We start from the raw sequence: 18905 nt of genomic DNA, 5'->3' as shown, positions 1-18905 counted from the left end.
TTAGCAGCAGCTTGGCATTGCATGCCATTGCTGAGCCTATTATCTACTAGGACCCCCAGGTCCTTTTCCATCTTAGAATCCCCCAGAGGTAGGTTCTCCCCCCAGTGTATAGATTGCATTCATATTTTTGTCACCCAAATGCATTATTTTACATTTTTGTACATTGAACCTCATTCAAATGGGGTGGGCCATGTAGTTGCCCACCCCATTCATTTGTTCAGATCTTTGTGCAAAGTTTCCACATCCTGCGGAGAAGTTATTGCACTGCTTAGCTTAGTATCATCTGCAAATACAGAGATTGAACTGTTTACCCCATCCTCCAGGTCGTTTATGAATAAATTAAATAGGATTGGTCCCAGCACAGAACCCTGCTGGACCCCACTACCCACCCCTGACCATTCCGAGGACTCCCCATTTATCACCATCCTCTGAACTCGTCCTTGTAGCCAGTTTTCAATCCATGTACTCCCCCTATGGTCCATACCAATGGACCTTATTTTGTACAGTAAACGTTTATGGGGAACTGTGTCAAATGCTTTTGCAAAATCCAGATACACCACGTCTACGGGCCTTCCTTTATCTAGCTGGCAACTCACCACCTAATAGGTTAGTAGATTGGTTTATCAAGAAGGATTCTTCATGAATCCATGCTGATTACTGCTAATGATACTATTCTCATTACTAAAATCTTGTATATAGTCCCTTATCCTCCCCTCCAAGAGTTTACATACTATTGATGTTAGGCTAACTGGGCTGTAATTCCCAGGGATGTATTTTGAGCCCTTTTTAAATATTGGTGCTACATTGGCTTTTCTCCAATCAGCTGGTACCATTCCAGTCAGACTGTCAGTAAAAATTAGGAACAATGGTCTGGCAATTACTTGACCGAGTTCCCCAAGTACCCTCGGGTGCAAGCCATCTGGTCCCCGTGATTTATTAGTGTTAAGTTTCCCAAGTCTAATTTTAATTCTGTCCTCTGTTAACCATGGAGGTGCTTCCTGTGATGTGTTATGAGGATAAACACTGCAGTTTTGGTTACTGAAGCCCCCCGATTCCCTCGTGAAGACTGAGGAGAAGAATAAATTCAATACCTTCGCCATCTCCCCATCCTTTGTAACCAGATCTCCTTCCTCATTCTTTATGGGGCCGATATGGTCTGTCCTCTCTTTTTTACTGATTATATACTTTCTTGGGATTTTTATTTACTCTCCTCTGCTATGTGTCTTTCATGTTCTATCTTAGCCGTCCTTATTGCACTCTTACATATCTTGTTGCATTCTTTATAAAGTCTGAATGCTGATGATGATCCCTCGGCCTTGTATTTTTTTGAAGGCCTTCTCCTTTGCTTTTATATGCATTTTTACATTGGAGTTAAGCCACCCAGGACTTTTGTTCGCTCTTTTAAATTTATTACCCAATGGGATGCATTGGCTAATGCCCTTATTTAATATGCTCTTAAAGCAAACCCATCTCTCCTCCGCGTTCTTTGTTCCTAAGATTTTATCCCAATTTATACCTTCTAGTAAGGTTCATAGTTTAGGGAAGTTGGCTCTTTTGAAATTCAGTGTCTTTGTATTCCCTTTATGTTTCCAATTTGTGTGAAGCCAATTGACCTGTGATCTCTGTTCCTTAAATTGCCCCGTATTTCCACATCCGTGATCAGGTCTGTATTACTGGTAATCACTAGATCCAGTAACGCTTTATTTCTAGTGGGTGCCTCTACCATCTGATCCATAAAATTGTCCTGCAAGACATTTAGGAACTGGCGAGCCTTAGATGAATGCGCAGTTCCCTCAGCCCAGTCTGTCTGTATAATTAAAATTCCCCATTATAATAACACTTCCCATCCTTGCTGCTAATCCAAATTGTGATAGGAGATCTATCTCCCCTTCCTCCCTCAGGTTAGGGGGCCTATAGCATACTCCCAGTATTATTTCCTCCTTAGCTTCATCCCTTTGGAGCTCTAACCATAAGGATTCCACCTCCTCTCTAGCTCCCTTAGTGATGTCTTCACTCACATTCACTTGTACATTATTCTTGATATATAGGCATACCACTCCCCCTTTTTTACCCTCTCTATCCTTGCAATAAAGGGTATACCCTTGAATGTTTGCCAGCCAATCATGAGTGCTGTTGAACCAGGTGGTTAAATTCCCGCAAAATCCAAATCCTCCTCGTACAATAGTATCTCTAGTTCACCCATCTTGTCCACCAGGCTCCTGGCATTGGTGAACAGGTTAACATTAGAATACGTTGAGCTTGATAGACTTAGATCTTTTTCAGTCCTATGTACTATGTTGCTATTGTAGCCCCACCAGTCACTCCTTCATATGGCAGGGTGGCTACACAATGTTCACACCTAGGGCAGCTCAAACTTATTTTTGAATTGGCTTTCAAAGTAACAAATACTACATTTGGTCTGCTGCACAACAAAACATTTTCATTTCTAAAACATGAACAAGGTGGAATTCTTCTCTAATTTATACAAGACAAGAGGACAAGCTTAATAGAGTGCCAATTAGGGAACCTGCAGTATGCTGCTACAGAGGCTGCAATTGCAGAGCTTCTTGTTTTAATATGACCTGTAGCAGGAGCTTCAATAAGACTTTTAATCTGCATGCTTATTTCCGGGTAGTGACTGAGAAAGTATTGAAGCCAGGGACAGCCAGGAAAATAATATTGTAGAGGGAAGTCAGCAATGAAAACCCTGTATTTCACTAATCTCTCTCTCTAATATATACATAGGCTTGTATATATATATATATATATATATATATATATATATTGTGACAGTGGGGTGTTTAGCTCAAGTGGTTAGATGCATTTTTAGTCCACATCAGACAGGCATTTCTAGTTAAGGGCCTGGTAGCCCACGTTTATTAAAAGAAAAACAAAGCAATAGTCCATCCAGGAATCCCACGCAGGGGTCCAAGCTTAAATTAAATACACAAAATCCAAATGAAAATGCTAGCCCACCTGGCTACTCTTCAGCAGTAGTGCTGCTATAGGTACTTGCCCCTCAAACCAGCTGCTTGGATGCACACAGTCTTAGGCTCCTTGGACGCACACAGCTTCAAACCCTTCAACACACAGCTTTGGGCTCCTTGGACGCACACAGCTTCAAGCCCTTCAACACGCAGCTTTGGACTCCTTGGACGCACACAGCTTCAATCCTTCAACGCACACAGATTTGGGCTCCTTGGACATGCACAGCTTCAAGCAGCAAGCTGCTCACACTCCACCATCCTCCACCCTCTATTCCCAACAGCCCTTCGTTATATGGCCTGTGTGCAGCTGGGCACACACCCTGCTCGTTATCCTCAAGACCCGGACACAGGGTTGGAGATCCCGTCCCACCCATGACTCTCAGGGATCTCCAGACTACAGAATCCCATCCAAAACTAGCAAAACCTGAAGAAAACTGACAGAGCAGTTTTCTCCATTTAAAAGCTACACTCTGTAGTCTTGCAGTCCGCAGATATGCAAACTCTGTGTCTGTGTCTCATTTTCCTCCAATTTCATAGGGACAGAGCCTCGCTCTGTCACAATATATATATATATATATATATATATATATATATATATATATATATATATACATACATACACACATATACAAATGCATGTGTTTGAGCTTTGAGGTGCACATCCTAATGCAATAGGCTGTGCAGCACACCTATGAATATATATATATATATGCAACTTGTGCAATTTTCCTTTAGATTTACCAAAACCATGTGGAGGTCAAACCTAAACACTTTCAATTTGTATTCAATCAGGCAGGCCCTTGGACTAAATAGTTGAAGGAAAATCTAAAGAATATTGAATAAGAAAATTCTATAATGTATGGCCAGCTTATCTATCTATCTATCTATCTATCTATCTATCTATCTATCTATCTATCTATCTATCTATCTATCTATCTATCTATCTATCTGTCTGTCTGTCTGTCTGTCTGTCTGTCTGTCTATTTATCTATCTATCTATTTATATATCCATCATTTAAAGTACAAGTCAAAAAGTGAAAAGATGAACTAACACTCTACAGATCCCCCACCCCCCACTGTACTTACTTTGTGGATGATTAGCTTTCACTGCCCACACAGTGGTTTAGGGATTTGAAGGCTGCAATCTGCTTCCCCTTCTTTTCTTGGGGACACTGGGACAGATCAGAGAGATTCTGATTGATCAAAGCAATCACATGTCAGTGCTGACCAATCAGAATCGATTTGATCTGTCCCATTGTCCTTGAGAAAAAAAGGCCAGAAGGCTGTAGCTTTTAAATCCCCTGCCTGCTGCATCAGTGCATGGTGGTGGGCAGTGAGAGCTAATCACTGACAGAGGTTAGTGCAACCGGGGGAGGGGGGGAGGGTGTGGGGAGGGTGTAGTGTGCTAGTTTACCTTTTCATATTTTGTTGAAAGGTGAACTTACACATTAATCATTCTCTCAGTTATTAATATTGTTAATTATCTATCATGTATTCACTCAATCATTCTTTCTATCTGCAATCATCAATCAATCAATTTATGTAATCATTTATATAATCAATTAATCGATCACTATCTAGCTATCTATCTATAGCTCTATCATCTCCATCTCTATCATCTTGATCTCTTTCTCAATCATCTCGATCTCTTTCTCTGTCATCTATATCTCTATCTTCTCTATCATCTCAATCTCTTTCTCTATCTCTATCAGCTCTATCTCCTTTAGCTCTATCTCTATCAGCTCTATCTCTATAATCTCTATCATCTATCTCTATCATCTCTATCTCTTTCTTTATCAGCTCTATCTCTATCATCTATCAAATCTCTATATCACTATCATTTCTATCATCTCTATCTCTATCATCAAGTTGTATAGCGCTGCATAAACTGTTGGCGCTATATAAAATGTGTAATAATAATAATCTATCCTCCATCCTCTATGATTTCAGAGCAGCTAGAGCTTGTTGATAAGGGTCTGGAGCAGATTAATGAGGATATGAGAGAAGCAGAGAAGAACCTCACTGACATGGGGAAATGCTGTGGACTGTGCTCGTGTTGTGACAGGTATGTGTTTGTATTCACAACTTGTCTAAATTAACTTGAGAACATCACTAAGACTTATCAGCACATCTAAATTGACCACGCATTATAACCTCAATGTCATTTCAGAAAAAAGACAACTCTTTATATGGTAAAACGATCATTGTGTGGTCCCAACAGCTTTATCATGTGCAGGATTGCTATCAAGTGTGCTACCAGAAGAAAGACAATTTTTTCCCAGAAAAACAGTACATTTTATGTTCACAAAGCTATTAAACAAGGACAAGGATCTATATTTTAGCCTTGTGTGGTTTTCAAATTTTCATGTAGCTAAAAATAACTGTTAATGTTTTTTAAATAACGATTGTTGTCCTGGTATGCTAGCTTTCTGAATGGAGCTTTAAAGAACCAGTGGATACACTCTGCAAAATGCCAATATTTGTTCTGGTTATGAAGGCCCCGAACCCCTAGAGGTCTAATGGTGACCCCCAGAGTCAGGGACAGCTGACAACCTTCTTTGTAGAGTGGGTTACTAGGCATAGTGGGCGTAATGCAAGATAGAATGATTGGGTACTAGTCACTTTTTGAATGCGAACTAAAGAGATTTATTGTCTCTTAACAAGACCTGGGGGAGAGAAGGTTAGGACCTGAACACAATTAGGCAGATGCAATAGCAATTGGCAGACTCTGAGACAGAATAGGCAGACAGCTATAAAGGTTGAGGGCCTTTAAGCTGGTTGCAGCACTGTATTTGTAGAACTGCTGTCTCTTATGGCAACTAAACTTGTAGGTTGACTTTGAAAGAGATCTGTACACATACCAGACTTGGTACCCCGTTGTGTAGGACCTGGCCTCCATCTTATAGCCTCCCGCTGTATCTTTTCTCACTGAGCTGCCGGTCTTCTCACCAGACCTTCAGATCCCAGCCGCCTGCTGGATCCCCTGAGCTCTTCCACAGCTAACCCGTTGTATACTCGCTCCAAACATCACCAACACTACCTGCTGGGTCCCTGGCTTGGCTCTCAGCTAAATCCTCTTCAAGTGTCACCCACACTCACCCGCTGGGTCCCTGACTTGAATGCTGAAGCTTTCCCAACTTGTTCACCATCCCCAGCTAGTGAAAAAGGCTGCTCTGGTACTTCTTCAGTCTTCATAAACCTTGCCTCTGATAACAGCAGTAGTTGTCCCTTACTGGCAACGATGTCCCCTTTATCTCTGACCTCTGGTTCTCACTTGCCTCTGGTAACAGGAGTGGTCGTCCCATGTGGCAACTGCTTCCCCTTCACCTCTGGCAACACTCAGTTCACCGTCCGGCTGAACCTCTGCAATGATCAGGCTCCCCTCAGTCTAAGCCTCTACACACACGTGGCTAGACCTCACCTTCAGCTGCTGCTTTACATACGTGGCTTAGGCCTAACCTTCAGCTGCTGCTTCACATACAGCCCCCAGGCCTCAGCCTGGGGCTAAAAGAACACCAATCACCTGACTCATTTGCCATTTAAATAGACTTTCCCAGCATGCTTAGCCACAAATATGATTGGCTGAGAAATGATGTCTATTCACAACTTGAACTCACTGTGGTCTTGTCATTCTAATGCCAAAGGCAGCAGTGCCACCTATTGACAGATGAGAGAAATGCACCAGGTTCAGGCTTTAGGGCAAAATAATCTGTGGATACAACTACCGCTTAGCTAGGTTAATGACCACCTAGCATAACTAAATTTATTAGCAACCCTGCCTAATGCCAGGGTGCTACAAAGGCATTAAATAGTTCCAGTCCCAGAGGGGTTATAGAAATCCATTTTGTATATAAAAAAAATTGCAACAGGTCACGGATGTTCTCAATACGGATAATACAAGGAACAAAACAAATTTTAGAAATATCAAAGCTTATTACACAACTTTAACCACTTCAGCTCCCTTTCCTGGCCAGGCCATTTTTTGCGAGATGGCACTGCGTTACTTTAACTATTGCGTGGTCATGCAACACTGTACCCAGATAAAATGTATTTTCTCATAAATAGAGCTTTCTTTTGGTGATATCTGATCAACTCTGCTTTTTTTTTTTTTTGCGCTGTAAACAAAGAAAGACTGACAGTGTTGAAAAAAAAAGCAAACAATATTTTTTACTTTCTGCTATAAAACATATTCAATTAAAAACTGTAAAAGATCAAATGTCTTCATCAATTTAGGCCAATATGTATTCTGCTACATATTTTTGTAAAAAAAAAATCACAATAATATCTATTGATTGGTTTGCGCAAATATTATATCTTCTACAAACTATAGGCTATATTTATGAAATTTGTACATTAAGGTGAACAAATTGGACACCAACTGACGCTTTTTTGTGAAAACTACGCACTGTCACTGTACTAATGACACTGGCTGGGGCGACCCTTGTCACTGCCTTCCCCTAATAAAAGCACCTTCCATACAGTGCAAAAACACTGGCTAGGCACACAGCTAACCCTTTGATCACCCCAGCCAGTGTCATTAGTACAGTGACAGTGCATAGTTTCCCCAAAAAAGTGTAAAAATTGTCAGTTATTGTCCGATTTGCAGGAATTCAGGATCAATGCTTTCTGTACTGACAGAAAGGCAATCTGCCTTGTTTGCATAGGTTGTTTGATCGGCTCCCGTTGTGCATAATGACAGCGGGAGGGAGTCGGCGGCGGCACATATTTTCGTGCCCGCTAACTCTGTGTGTGTAATCCTGCACACAGCTACCGCCCTGTAGCAGTAAAACTGCTACAAGGCGGTTGGCAAGTGGCTAAAATAGTACAAAGCTCATGATTTAAAATTGTCATTATGTAGAACTTCCCTCTAGCTGTGACATGGTTCCCATGGTTGGTGGTATATCTCCATTTCTATTAAAGCGCTCCAAGATACAGGTATAGGGGAACATACATACAGCAAACCCTGTACATGGTTGGAGAGAGTTTTGCAGAGAGTTTTCACTGTCAGGGCAATAAGGTTGTGGAACTCTCTTCCACCATTGGTGGTGTCAGCACAGAGTATGGATATTTTTTAAAGACTCTTGGATGTGCATCTTAAACATTTAAGGACCGGAAGAATTTGTCCCCTTAATGACCAGGCCATTTTTTGCGATACAGCACTGCTTTGCTTTAACTGACAATTGTGCGGTTGTGCGATATTGCACCTAAAGAAAATTGATGTCCTTTTTTTCCCTCACAAATAGAGCTTTCTTTTGGTATTTGATGACCACTGTGTTTTTTTTTGTTTTGTTTTTTGCGCTATAAACAAAGAGCAACAATTTAAAAAATATATATTTTTTTTTTACTTACTATTCATTAAAAAACAAAAAAGCTAATTTATTCATCAGTAGACTGATATACGGTATATTCTTCTATATATTTTTGGTAAAAAAAAACGCAATAGGCATATATTGATTGGCTTATGCAAAAGTTGTACAAAATAGGGGACAGATTTATGGCTTTTTTTTTTTTTTTTACTAGTAATGGCGGCGACCTGAGAGATTTTTAGTGGGACTGCAACATTGCGGCGGACAGATCAGACACTTTTGACACTTTTTGGGACCAGTGTGACATTTATACAGCGATCAGTGTTATAAATAGCCACTGATTACTGTTTAATTGTCACTGGCAGGGAAGGGGTTAACACTGGGGGGTAATCAAGGGGTTAAATGTGTTCCCTCAGTGTGTTCTAACTGTAGGGGGGGATGGGCTGCCTGGGACATGACAGAGATCACTGTTCCCGATCACTGGGAACAGTAGATCTCTGTCATGTCACCTGTCAGAACGGGGAATCTCCTTGTTTACAAAGGCAGTTCCCCATTCTGTCTCAGTAATAGGCGCCATGGGGGGGGGGGGGGGGGCTCCCAAAGGGAAAGTTTGAGGGGGTTAAAGAGGATCCAGGGTAGACTATATACTTACCTGTCACACCCCCTTTCCTGAAATCCTCACTCAGGCGGCACTATCTTCAGCATCTGACACGCTTTCAGGTGTGTTGGATGTCTGGATGTCACCTGCTGGGGTTCCACCACTTGATTGCTACAGAAGAAACAACAATAAAATCTGACAAGTGTCATTGTGACAGATGGGGTGGTGGTGGGTGAGAACCACCTGGAGTTTCTGACGGAGTTCCGACCGAACGGACTTGCCTACACACGATCACACCAAAGTCCGTTTGTTTCGAACGCGAGGACGTACGACGGGACTAGTAAAGGGAGTTCAATAGCCAATAGCTGCCCTTGCGTCGTATTTGGTCCGTCGGAATAGCATACAGACAAATAGTTTTCCCGATAGGAATTGATTCTGTCGGAAAGATTTAAAACATGTTCTATTTCTAGGTCCGTCTGACTTTTTGAAAAAAAAAAAAAAGTCCACTGAAGCCCACGATTGGTATATCCGATGAAATTATTCCATCAGACCTTTTCTGCCAGAAAGTCCGGTCGTGTGTACACGGCATAAGGGACACTTTCTTGTGATACTGGATAAATGTATTAGTTCTCTTACTTTGAAAAGACTGCCTCACTTCTTGATGTTTTTAGACAGCAACATAATCCTGATGGAAGTTCCAACGCTATCAAAAACAAAAAAAGTTTTGCCTTGATTCCCACTTTAAAACAGAACTATAGTGGGAGGCAAAGTGGCCATAGTGGGTCCATTCCCTAGAACAGCCTTTCTCAACCTTTTTAACACAGAGGAACCCTTGAAATAGCTCTCCAGTCTTGGGGAAGCCCTGCTAAAAATTAGAATCCTACAACTCATGATACATTAGTGTGATGGTCAGTGGGAAGAATGGTCCTTACACTTGTGGTCATTGGGAAGAATTACCTCCTTACAGATAGCTAAAAAGATCAATGGAGTCGGTGGGAACTTATCCGAGAGGCAGAAATGGCCCAATGCTGAAGGAACCCCTAGCAACCTCTGGAGGAACCCTGGTTGAGAATCACTGCCCTAGAGCATTCGTCATAATGTGCATTTATGACTGCATATTTGTATATAATGGACTTTGTTTGGACCCCTCAAGCAATGACAGGTCTGCACCCCTTTCATCGCTCCAGTGGCCTTGTTATCTCTTTCTTGTCTTCTTACGGACTGAAGACCTCTTTCTTTGGCCATTGGGCTACCACTGATTATTTAACTCCCACATTACCTCAACACCTGGCTTCCACTGTTGGCATTTTACAAATGCCAGGCGTATATGCTGCGCTGCCAATGTGCCTCATGCAGTGTACAATATCAAAATATTACTAATTAGGAAGGGGAATACAATTATTTTGTCAGAAGATACACGGTCTCCACCACCAAAAACTCTAACTATTAACAATGTGTTTCAATGTAATTCCACTTTAAAAATACACTTTCTTACATAACTCATATTTTTTCCTTGACCTTATCTCTAGAAAGGTTGATGGAAATGTGATATACAAAATAAATGACTAAATATAACCTGGACACTCATTGAATATTTATATGTAATAAAAATATTACTTGAATCCTCAACATGCTGTCATATTTTTTGAAGTTACTTGCAGAGATCAGTAAATGAAATGTATTACTTTACACAATTGGCTTACAGTGTTGGGGCCTCTGTATGACTAGTCTGCTCTAATGCCGCATACACACGATCGGAAATGCCACCAGCAAAACAGGGTCTCTTTGACAGGGCAAAAAGAGCAAATAGGAGAATTTCTTTGCTATGGGTTTACACTTTAAAGGGGGGTATTTTTAAAACTTTGCATAGCAATTCTCCCAGTTAAAGTGCATGTACATTTATTCAGTGTGAATGGGGCAAAAAAAAATTCAACGTTATTTCCTGTGCTGGACAAATGTTTTACTTTTCATTTAAAACTGAATATATCCCATTTGACCACTAGATGGCGATAAGTATCTTAGAAAATTCCTATGACACTTAAAGCCATCTAGTGGCCAAATGTAGCATTTTTCATTTTCAAATCAATGAAAAACATTCAACAAGCACAGCTTTTTTTTTTAGAAAATGCGACTGTGTGTAAGCTCCATTGGTCTTTTGCTGGCGGAATTCCAGCCAGCAAAAGATTGAGAGCATGTTTTCTATTTTTAGGTCGGGAAAAGTTCCTACCCAAAAATGCGATCGTCTGCATGCAATTCGGACACGCAAACAATTTGACGCATGCTCTGAAGCATTGAACTTCATTTTCTTGGCTCGTCGTAGTGTTGTATGCCACCGCGTTCTTGACGGTCGAAAGTTCTGAGAACTTTTGTGTGACCGTGTGTATGCAAGGCAAGCTTGAGCAGAATTCCGTCGGAAAAACCATCCAAGATTTTTCGGACGGAAATTCCGCTTGTGTGCACGTGGCATTATTGAAAAACAGACCTCGGGTTAAACATATAGAACTCTGTGAAATTAAATATTTACACCACGTTCTGTACACCTGTAACCATTTATGCCTGTATGAGTGCAAAAACATTGAATAAGGAATTATAAAAAAATAAATAAAAATCTAGGGCTTAGTAGAGAATGAGAGGTTATTCAAAAATGCTTTGAAAAATCATAGATCTATACCCAGACAAAAACCGATACAAATATATATATACAGTATATTGTAAATAAAAAAGGAACAGACTCAATGGATCACTAGGTCTTTCTACCTTCATTCTTCTTTGTTTCTTTGTATCTATGATGGCTCTGATTTACCTTGCTTGTAGCCCCTTCTCCTTCCTCTTTACCATCACCTTCCATTTTGATATAGTGTGGAGATTATTGGACACCACATAAAATATGTACATGAAAATAGCGTTGCCCGCTTTGAACAATAATTTTCTTCCTTTCAATGTCTAGCTTGCATTAGAGGATGGCAGGTGGGCTTGATGCCATGGGCACTGTCCAACTTTAAAACTCCTTTATCCTCTGCATATTTTTAAAGTACAACTTCAACCAAAACTCCTTTTTAGTTTGAGGTAGAACGGGAAGAGTTAGTCTGTCCAGTTTTTTTTTTTTTTTTTATTGCTGTGTCCCCATCAAGGAAGCTTCCCCACAGTTCCTATATGGCTACTGGAGGGAATGACATACTATGGGATTTCTCAGAGATTCAAGAAGATAGTCATGGTTCAAGTTTACAGTGGTATTACAGAAGTATCAGTTAAGCTTTACATTGATAACCTTTCCTTATCTCTTCCATCCTTGTCATTTTCTCTTCATGTCTGTCCTGTTTTTGTTTCTTGTACCATCTTAGAATGATGAACAGCTCTACATACACAGAAGTGTGGGGTAAATCCAATGATGAAGTAATCTCCAGTCAGCCTTCTCATGTTGCCGATGAAAGAGAGCGCATGATGATGAGTGGTAGTTACATCCGAAGGTAAAAAAAAGTCCAAACAAAGCAGCTCAGGGAAACTCAGCTACTTTCAATTGGTTGAATGTCCTACATACTATATTAAGACTCATCCTATGTTTCACCACCATCAAACACCTAATCACTTACTGTTGTGATGTACCTCTGTCAGGTCATAAGTTGGATTGGTCAACATTTTGGGGCCACTTGCATCAAAAGTTTTCACTTAATTAAAAGAGGCTAAGAACCCAGTTAGTATACATAACTATTGTCACAACCATCAAGGCTTTGCCACCACCTACCACCCAACCGCATGCCATATCTAAGAGATGTCCTCTTCTCCACTTTTCCAGTCTCCTAATGCTGAACACTGATGACTCTTTTCCACAGAATAACAAGGGATACTCGTGAAGATGAAATGGAAGAAAATTTAAATCAAGTTGGGAGCATTCTAGGCAATCTGCGTAGCATGGCACTGGATGTTGGAAATGAGATTGACATCCAGAACAAGCAAGTGGAGAAAATCATGGAGAAGGTTAGTAAGAGAAGTTTTGATACTAGAAAAGAACACATGGCCACAAAGGGCTTGGAGGGTGCTGCTCACCCCACACAAATGAAAAAAATGGAACAAGTTCCCCCACAATCGGGGTTTTTAGGCAGCAGAAAACAATAATAAATGCATATCAGGGTAACATGAGAAATATTTTAATATTTATTACCATGGAAAAATAGCAACATGGTACAGAGGTAAAAACATAAGCTCCACCTGAACAGTTAAAAGAGACTCCTATATAAAGAGTACAATAATAACAATGGATGTGCACAAGCAGACACAACTATAAATGACACTGTACAATATAACAACAGTAGAGGTATAGTCCTAACGCGTTTCAACCCAATCAAGGGGTCTTCTTCAGAGAAATGGTCTGTTATAAAACAAAGATGCAATAAATAAATACATCAAATGTTAATTATACTGGGAATACCTTGTATTTTTTAGTATAATTTACCCAGTACTGCACGTCCAAGGAGATAAAATAAATAAAGTGCTTTTAGTGGAGTTCCCCCTCGGGGTGGTGCCTCGATTTCCCTTTACGTATCAAGAGTGTTACCAGATCCAAAAATATCACCAAATGCCAGGAGGGAAAGGTCAAAGGTCCAGAGGTGTGGCTCACGGGAGGTCACACAGATACCTCACCACCCATGGGTATAGGGAGTGGGTGCGGACGTTGGCAGCCGGACAATATGGTGAGTCACACCTGTGATAGAATCCCAATGTATAAATAAAATTAGGGACATATATTTTTAGCGTATGAACACAAGGTGTATATACGGCATTAAACTATTGTCATACCTATAATCTATGTATATAGAGGATAACCACACCTAGATGTTTAGGTATATCTATATGATAATTTGAAAAGGAAGAAAAGGGAGAAGGAAAACAACGCTCACAGACTCGGTTTCTGATAAAATCCAAAGAAAAAAAAAAAGGGGGGAAAAAGTGAAAAAAAAACTATTAAAAAATGATAAATAGATAAATAAATGAATCAATCAAAGAAAAAAGAAAAGAGAAAACGACAAAAACAAAAACAGCAAAAATAGGTGAGAAAAAGGATTGCTGAATAAGAAAAGTGCCAGTGAGGAGGTGACTAATATGTGTATGAAGCAACAAAGCTGTATGTATACTAAGGTGAATGAAAGTGCAGAGTATGTAAGTAATGTGAAAGACAAATAGTGACGAGGTGCCTAAAAGGAACCAGGTGTGTGTTGGTAAACGTGATGCTAACTTATGCATAAAAAATTACATAAGAGAAAGAAAGGTGCTGGAGTGGTGAGAAAGTAAAACAAAACAAAAAAAAACCAAAAGGTGGACATGCTAACCTAATTAGGTGAACAAACTCCATAGTAAAAATCAAGGCTATTACCTGAATGAATAAGATTGGTAAAAGGGTTCCCAAATGAGGAAGGGGGGGACTGTGACCAGAAACCTAGCCCGGGAAAGGTAACAGACGCAGTCACTGACTCAATTATATGGAGTCACCCAATCTATAATTTGATAAATAAATAAATAAATCAAAATATTATTCTACAGGAATTTCAAAGTGTTACATAAATATAGTAAATAGATAAATGCAGATCAGGAGGGAAAATAGCCAAGCATACCGTCCGAGAGCTAGAGGTTCCTGAGTCCTTCCTCATGTGATAATAGACAATGAGTGTTCACTTCCTGTTAGGGAGGGATACTTTATATTAAACCCTGGGATTCCTCACAGGTGTGGGCCACCTGTCTAATGGCCGGTACTTGCCTCATTCCACATGGTCGCCTAATCAGGCAAGCCGTGTGTGGCCGCCCCGGCATCCCGGAAGGTCACAAAGCGGCCCCGAAATGACGTCACTTCCGTCGCAACTGCGTGACGTTAGTACGTCACGTGCGTCCGCTTGGTGCGGGCGCACGTGAGGTACGCGTCCGGAAGTGTCCAAGGATGCCGCCGGCAAGGGAATGTGTCCCCCCCTGACTGGGCGGAAACAGCCCACCCATAAGACAAAGGGAGACATGTGGAGGGGCTCGTGTAAATAACCAAAGCCCCTCCTACACTTGCCCCTTGGTGGGGGTGTGGACTGATATGGTGTGCCACAGCATTGGCACCACATGTCTTATCCCCCCTGGGGCGAATGCCACTCCCCACTATCATGGTCCGGTCGCCAGCTGCTTTGGGGGAGGTAGGTGCTCTGTCGTGACTCCCCGGCAAGGGTAGGAGGGGCTTTGGTTATTTACATGAGCCCCTCCACATGTCTCCCTTTGTCTTATGGGTGGGCTGTTCCCACCCAGTCAGGGGGGGGACACTTATTCCCTTGCCGGCGGCATCCTTGGACACTTCCGGACGCGTACCTCACGTGCGCCCGCACCAAGCGGACGCACGTGACGTACTGACGTCACGCAGTTGCGACGGAAGTGACATCATTTCGGGGCCGCTTTGCGACCTTCCGGGACGCCGGGCGGCCACACGCGGCTTGCCTGATTAGGCGACCATGTGGAATGAGGCAAGTACCGGCCATTAGACAGGTGGCCCACACCTGTGAGGAATCCCAGGGTTTAATATAAAGTATCCCTCCCTAACAGGAAGTGAACACTCATTGTCTATTATCAGTGAGGAAGGACTCAGGAACCTCTAGCTCTCGGACAGTATGCTTGGCTATTTTCCCTCCTGATCTGCATTTATCTATTTACTATATTTATGTAACACTTTGAAATTCCTGTAGAATAATATTTTGATTTATTTATTTATTTATCAAATTATAGATTGGGTGACTCCATATAATTGAGTCAGTGACTGCGTCTGTTACCTTTCCCGGGCTAGGTTTCTGGTCACAGTCCCCCCCTTCCCCATTTGGGAACCCTTTTACCAATCTTATTCATTCAGGTAATAGCCTTGATTTTTACTATGGAGTTTGTTCACCTAATTAGGTTAGCATGTCCACCTTTTGGTTTTTTTTTGTTTTGTTTTACTTTCTCACCACTCCAGCACCTTTCTTTCTCTTATGTAATTTTTTATGCATAAGTTAGCATCACGTTTACCAACACACACCTGGTTCCTTTTAGGCACCTCGTCACTATTTGTCTTTCACATTACTTACATACTCTGCACTTTCATTCACCTTAAGCCGCGTACACACGGGGCGGACTGTCTGGCCAACTTAGTCCGTCAGACAATCCGACGGACAGTCCGTCATACTTTCGAATGAACGGACTTGACCACACACACCACTTTTTTAGCGGACTAATACGGCGTACTAAGTCCGCCATACTATCCGCCCTACTTTTGAAATGAACGGACTCGCCCACACACGCGGAGGAAAGTCCGCTCATTTCGAGCGCGTCTCCAGGTAGGCGGGGCCCGCGAAGGAGACGTCGCTGGCCCCGCCGCCTGGTATGGACTTAAAGGGGAACCCCAACGCCGAAAAAAATCGGCGTGGGGGTCCCCCCCAAGTCCACAACAGACCCTTGGCCGAGCACGCTACCCGGCCGGCCAGGAAAGGGGGGCGAGCGAGCGCCCCTCCTCCTGAGCCGTACCAGGCCGCGTGCCCTCAACATGGGGGGGTGCCTTGGGGAAGGGGGGGGCGCGCGGCCCCCCCACCCCAAAGCACCTTGTCCCCATGTTGATGAGGACAAGGGCCTCTTCCCGACAACCCTGGCTGTTGGTTGTCGGGGTCTGCGGGCGGGGGGCTTATCGGAATCCAGGAGCCCCCTTTAATAAGGGGGCCCCCGGATACCGGCCCCCCACCCTATGTGAATGAGTATGGGGTACAATGTACCCCTACTCATTCACCTGTAAAATAAAAGTACAAAAAAAAACACAACACACGAGATAAAATACTTTATTGCACAGCTCCGGGGGTCTTCCGTCTTCGGGGGTCTTCTCGCCGGACTCCTCCGCTATCTTCTTGTAGCTCTTTTGCTAGCGGAGGAGTCCGGCTTTCTTCCTCGCCGCCGGCCTCTTCTCCCGACTTCGGCGGTCTTGTCCCCCTCTTCGGTTCTTCTGCCGGGCCACCGCGCCTTCTTATAGCTCTTTTACAGGCTGTTGCCCGGTCTTCTGTCGCCGCCGTCGCCGCCACCTTCCGTTCTTCTTCTTCTTCTTCTTCTCCAGGAGATGTTGCCTTGATGATCTCTCCGGCCGGAATGCCAGGGACGCACTGCGCGGCCACTTATATAGGGACAATGGGGCGGTGTCACATGGCTTTATGTCACATGGGTTGGTGTCACATGGTGACCCCGCCCCTTACGATGTCATAGTCCCCATGTGACATCAACCCATGTGACCAACCCATGTGACATAAAGCCATGTGACACCGCCCCTTGTCCCTATATAAGTGGCCGCGCAGTGCGTCCCTGGCATTCCGGCCGGAGAGATCGTCGAGGCAACATCTCCTGGAGAAGAAGAAGAAGAAGAAGAAGAAGAAGAACGGAAGGCGGCGGCGACGGCGGCGACGGCGGCGACAGAAGACCGGGCCACCGCCTGTAAAAGAGCTATAAGAAGGCGCGGTGGCCCGGCAGAAGAACCGAAGAGGGGGACAAGACCCCCAAAGTCGGGAGAAGAGGCTGGCGGCGAGGAAGAAAGCCGGACTCCTCCGCTAGCAAAAGAGCTACAAGAAGATAGCGGAGGAGTCCGGCGAGAAGACCCCCGAAGACGGAAGACCCCCGGAGCTGTGCAATAAAGTATTTTATCTCGTGTGTTGTGTTTTTTTTGGTACTTTTATTTTACAGGTGAATGGGTAGGGGTACATTGTACCCCATACTCATTCACATAGGGTGGGGGGGCGGTATCCGGGGGCCCCCTTATTAAAGGGGGCTCCCGGATTCCGATAAGCCCCCCGCCCGCAGACCCCGACAACCAATGGCCAGGGTTGTCGGGAAGAGGCCATTGTCCTCATCAACATGGGGACAAGGTGCTTTGGGGTGGGGGGGCCGCGCGGCCCCCCCTTCCCCAAGGCACCCCCCATGTTGAGGGCACGCGGCCTGGTACGGCTCAGGAGGGGGGGCGCTCGCTCGCCCCCCTTTCCTGGCCGCCCGGGTAGCGTGCTCGGACAAGGGTCTGTTATGGACTTGGGGGGGACCCCCACGCCGTTTTTTTTCGGTGTTGGGGTTCCCCTTTAAGTCCATACCAGGCGGCGGGGCCAGCGACGTCTCCTTCGCGGGCCCCGCCTACCTGGATACCCGCTCGAAATGAGCGGACTTTTCTCCGGGCGGGAAAAGTCCGCTCATTTCAAAAGTACGGCGGACTGACACACACACAGGCGGATTGTCTGCCGAAATGCGAGTCCGACGGACAGTATTACGGAAATTCCGAAATACTTAGTCCGCCAGACTGCACGCTGAAAAAGTCCGCTGAAGCCCACACACGAGCGGACTGTCCGCTGAAATGTGTTTTGGCGGACTAAGTAGGCCAGACAGTCCGCCCGTGTGTACGCGGCTTTAGTATACATACAGCTTTGTTGCTTCATACACATATTAGTTACCTCCTCACTGGCACTTTTCTTATTCAGCAATCCTTTTTTCTCACCTATTTTTGCTGTTTTTGTCATTTTCTCTTTTCGTTGATTGATTCATTTATTTATCTATTTATCATTTTTTTATAGTTTTTTTCACTTTTTTCCCTTTTTTTTTTTCTTTGGAATTTATCAGAAACCGAGTCTGTGAGCGTTGTTTTCCTTCTCCCTTTTCTTCCTTCTCAAATTATCATATAGATATACCTAAACATCTAGGTGTGGTTATCCTCTATATACATAGATTATAGGTATGACAATAGTTTCATGCTGTATATACACCTTGTGTTCATACGCTAAAAATATATGTCCCTCATTTTATTTATACATTGGGATTCTATCACAGGTGTGACTCACCATATTGTCCGGCTGCCAACGTCCGCACCCACTCCCTATACCCATGGGTGGTGAGGTATCTGTGTGACCTCCCGTGAGCCACACCTCTGGACCTTTGACCTTTCCCTCCTGGCATTTGGTGATATTTTTGGATCTGGTAACACTCTTGATACGTGAAGGGAAATCGATGCAC

The 18905-nt window shown here is 43.3% G+C and overlaps 1 protein-coding gene across 1 annotated transcript in view; it reads left to right on the top strand.

Annotated features, from left to right (window-relative positions):
• LOC143981731 (synaptosomal-associated protein 25-like) overlaps nucleotides 1-18905 on the top strand; it is a 45047-nt gene that overhangs the window by 19910 nt on the left and 6232 nt on the right. The window contains exons 5-7 of the mRNA XM_077479785.1: nucleotides 4938-5052; nucleotides 12233-12358; nucleotides 12722-12866. Coding sequence (XP_077335911.1) covers nucleotides 4938-5052; nucleotides 12233-12358; nucleotides 12722-12866 — 386 coding nt within the window. The remainder of the gene's footprint in view (nucleotides 1-4937; nucleotides 5053-12232; nucleotides 12359-12721; nucleotides 12867-18905) is intronic.

The sequence above is a fragment of the Lithobates pipiens genome, unplaced genomic scaffold, assembly GCF_037356315.1.
Source record: "Lithobates pipiens isolate NorthernLeopardFrog02 unplaced genomic scaffold, aLitPip1_a1.2 Scaffold_1, whole genome shotgun sequence".
In the NCBI taxonomy this organism is placed as follows: Eukaryota; Metazoa; Chordata; class Amphibia; order Anura; family Ranidae; genus Lithobates; species Lithobates pipiens.
This window is presented reverse-complemented; position numbering and strand designations above follow the sequence as displayed.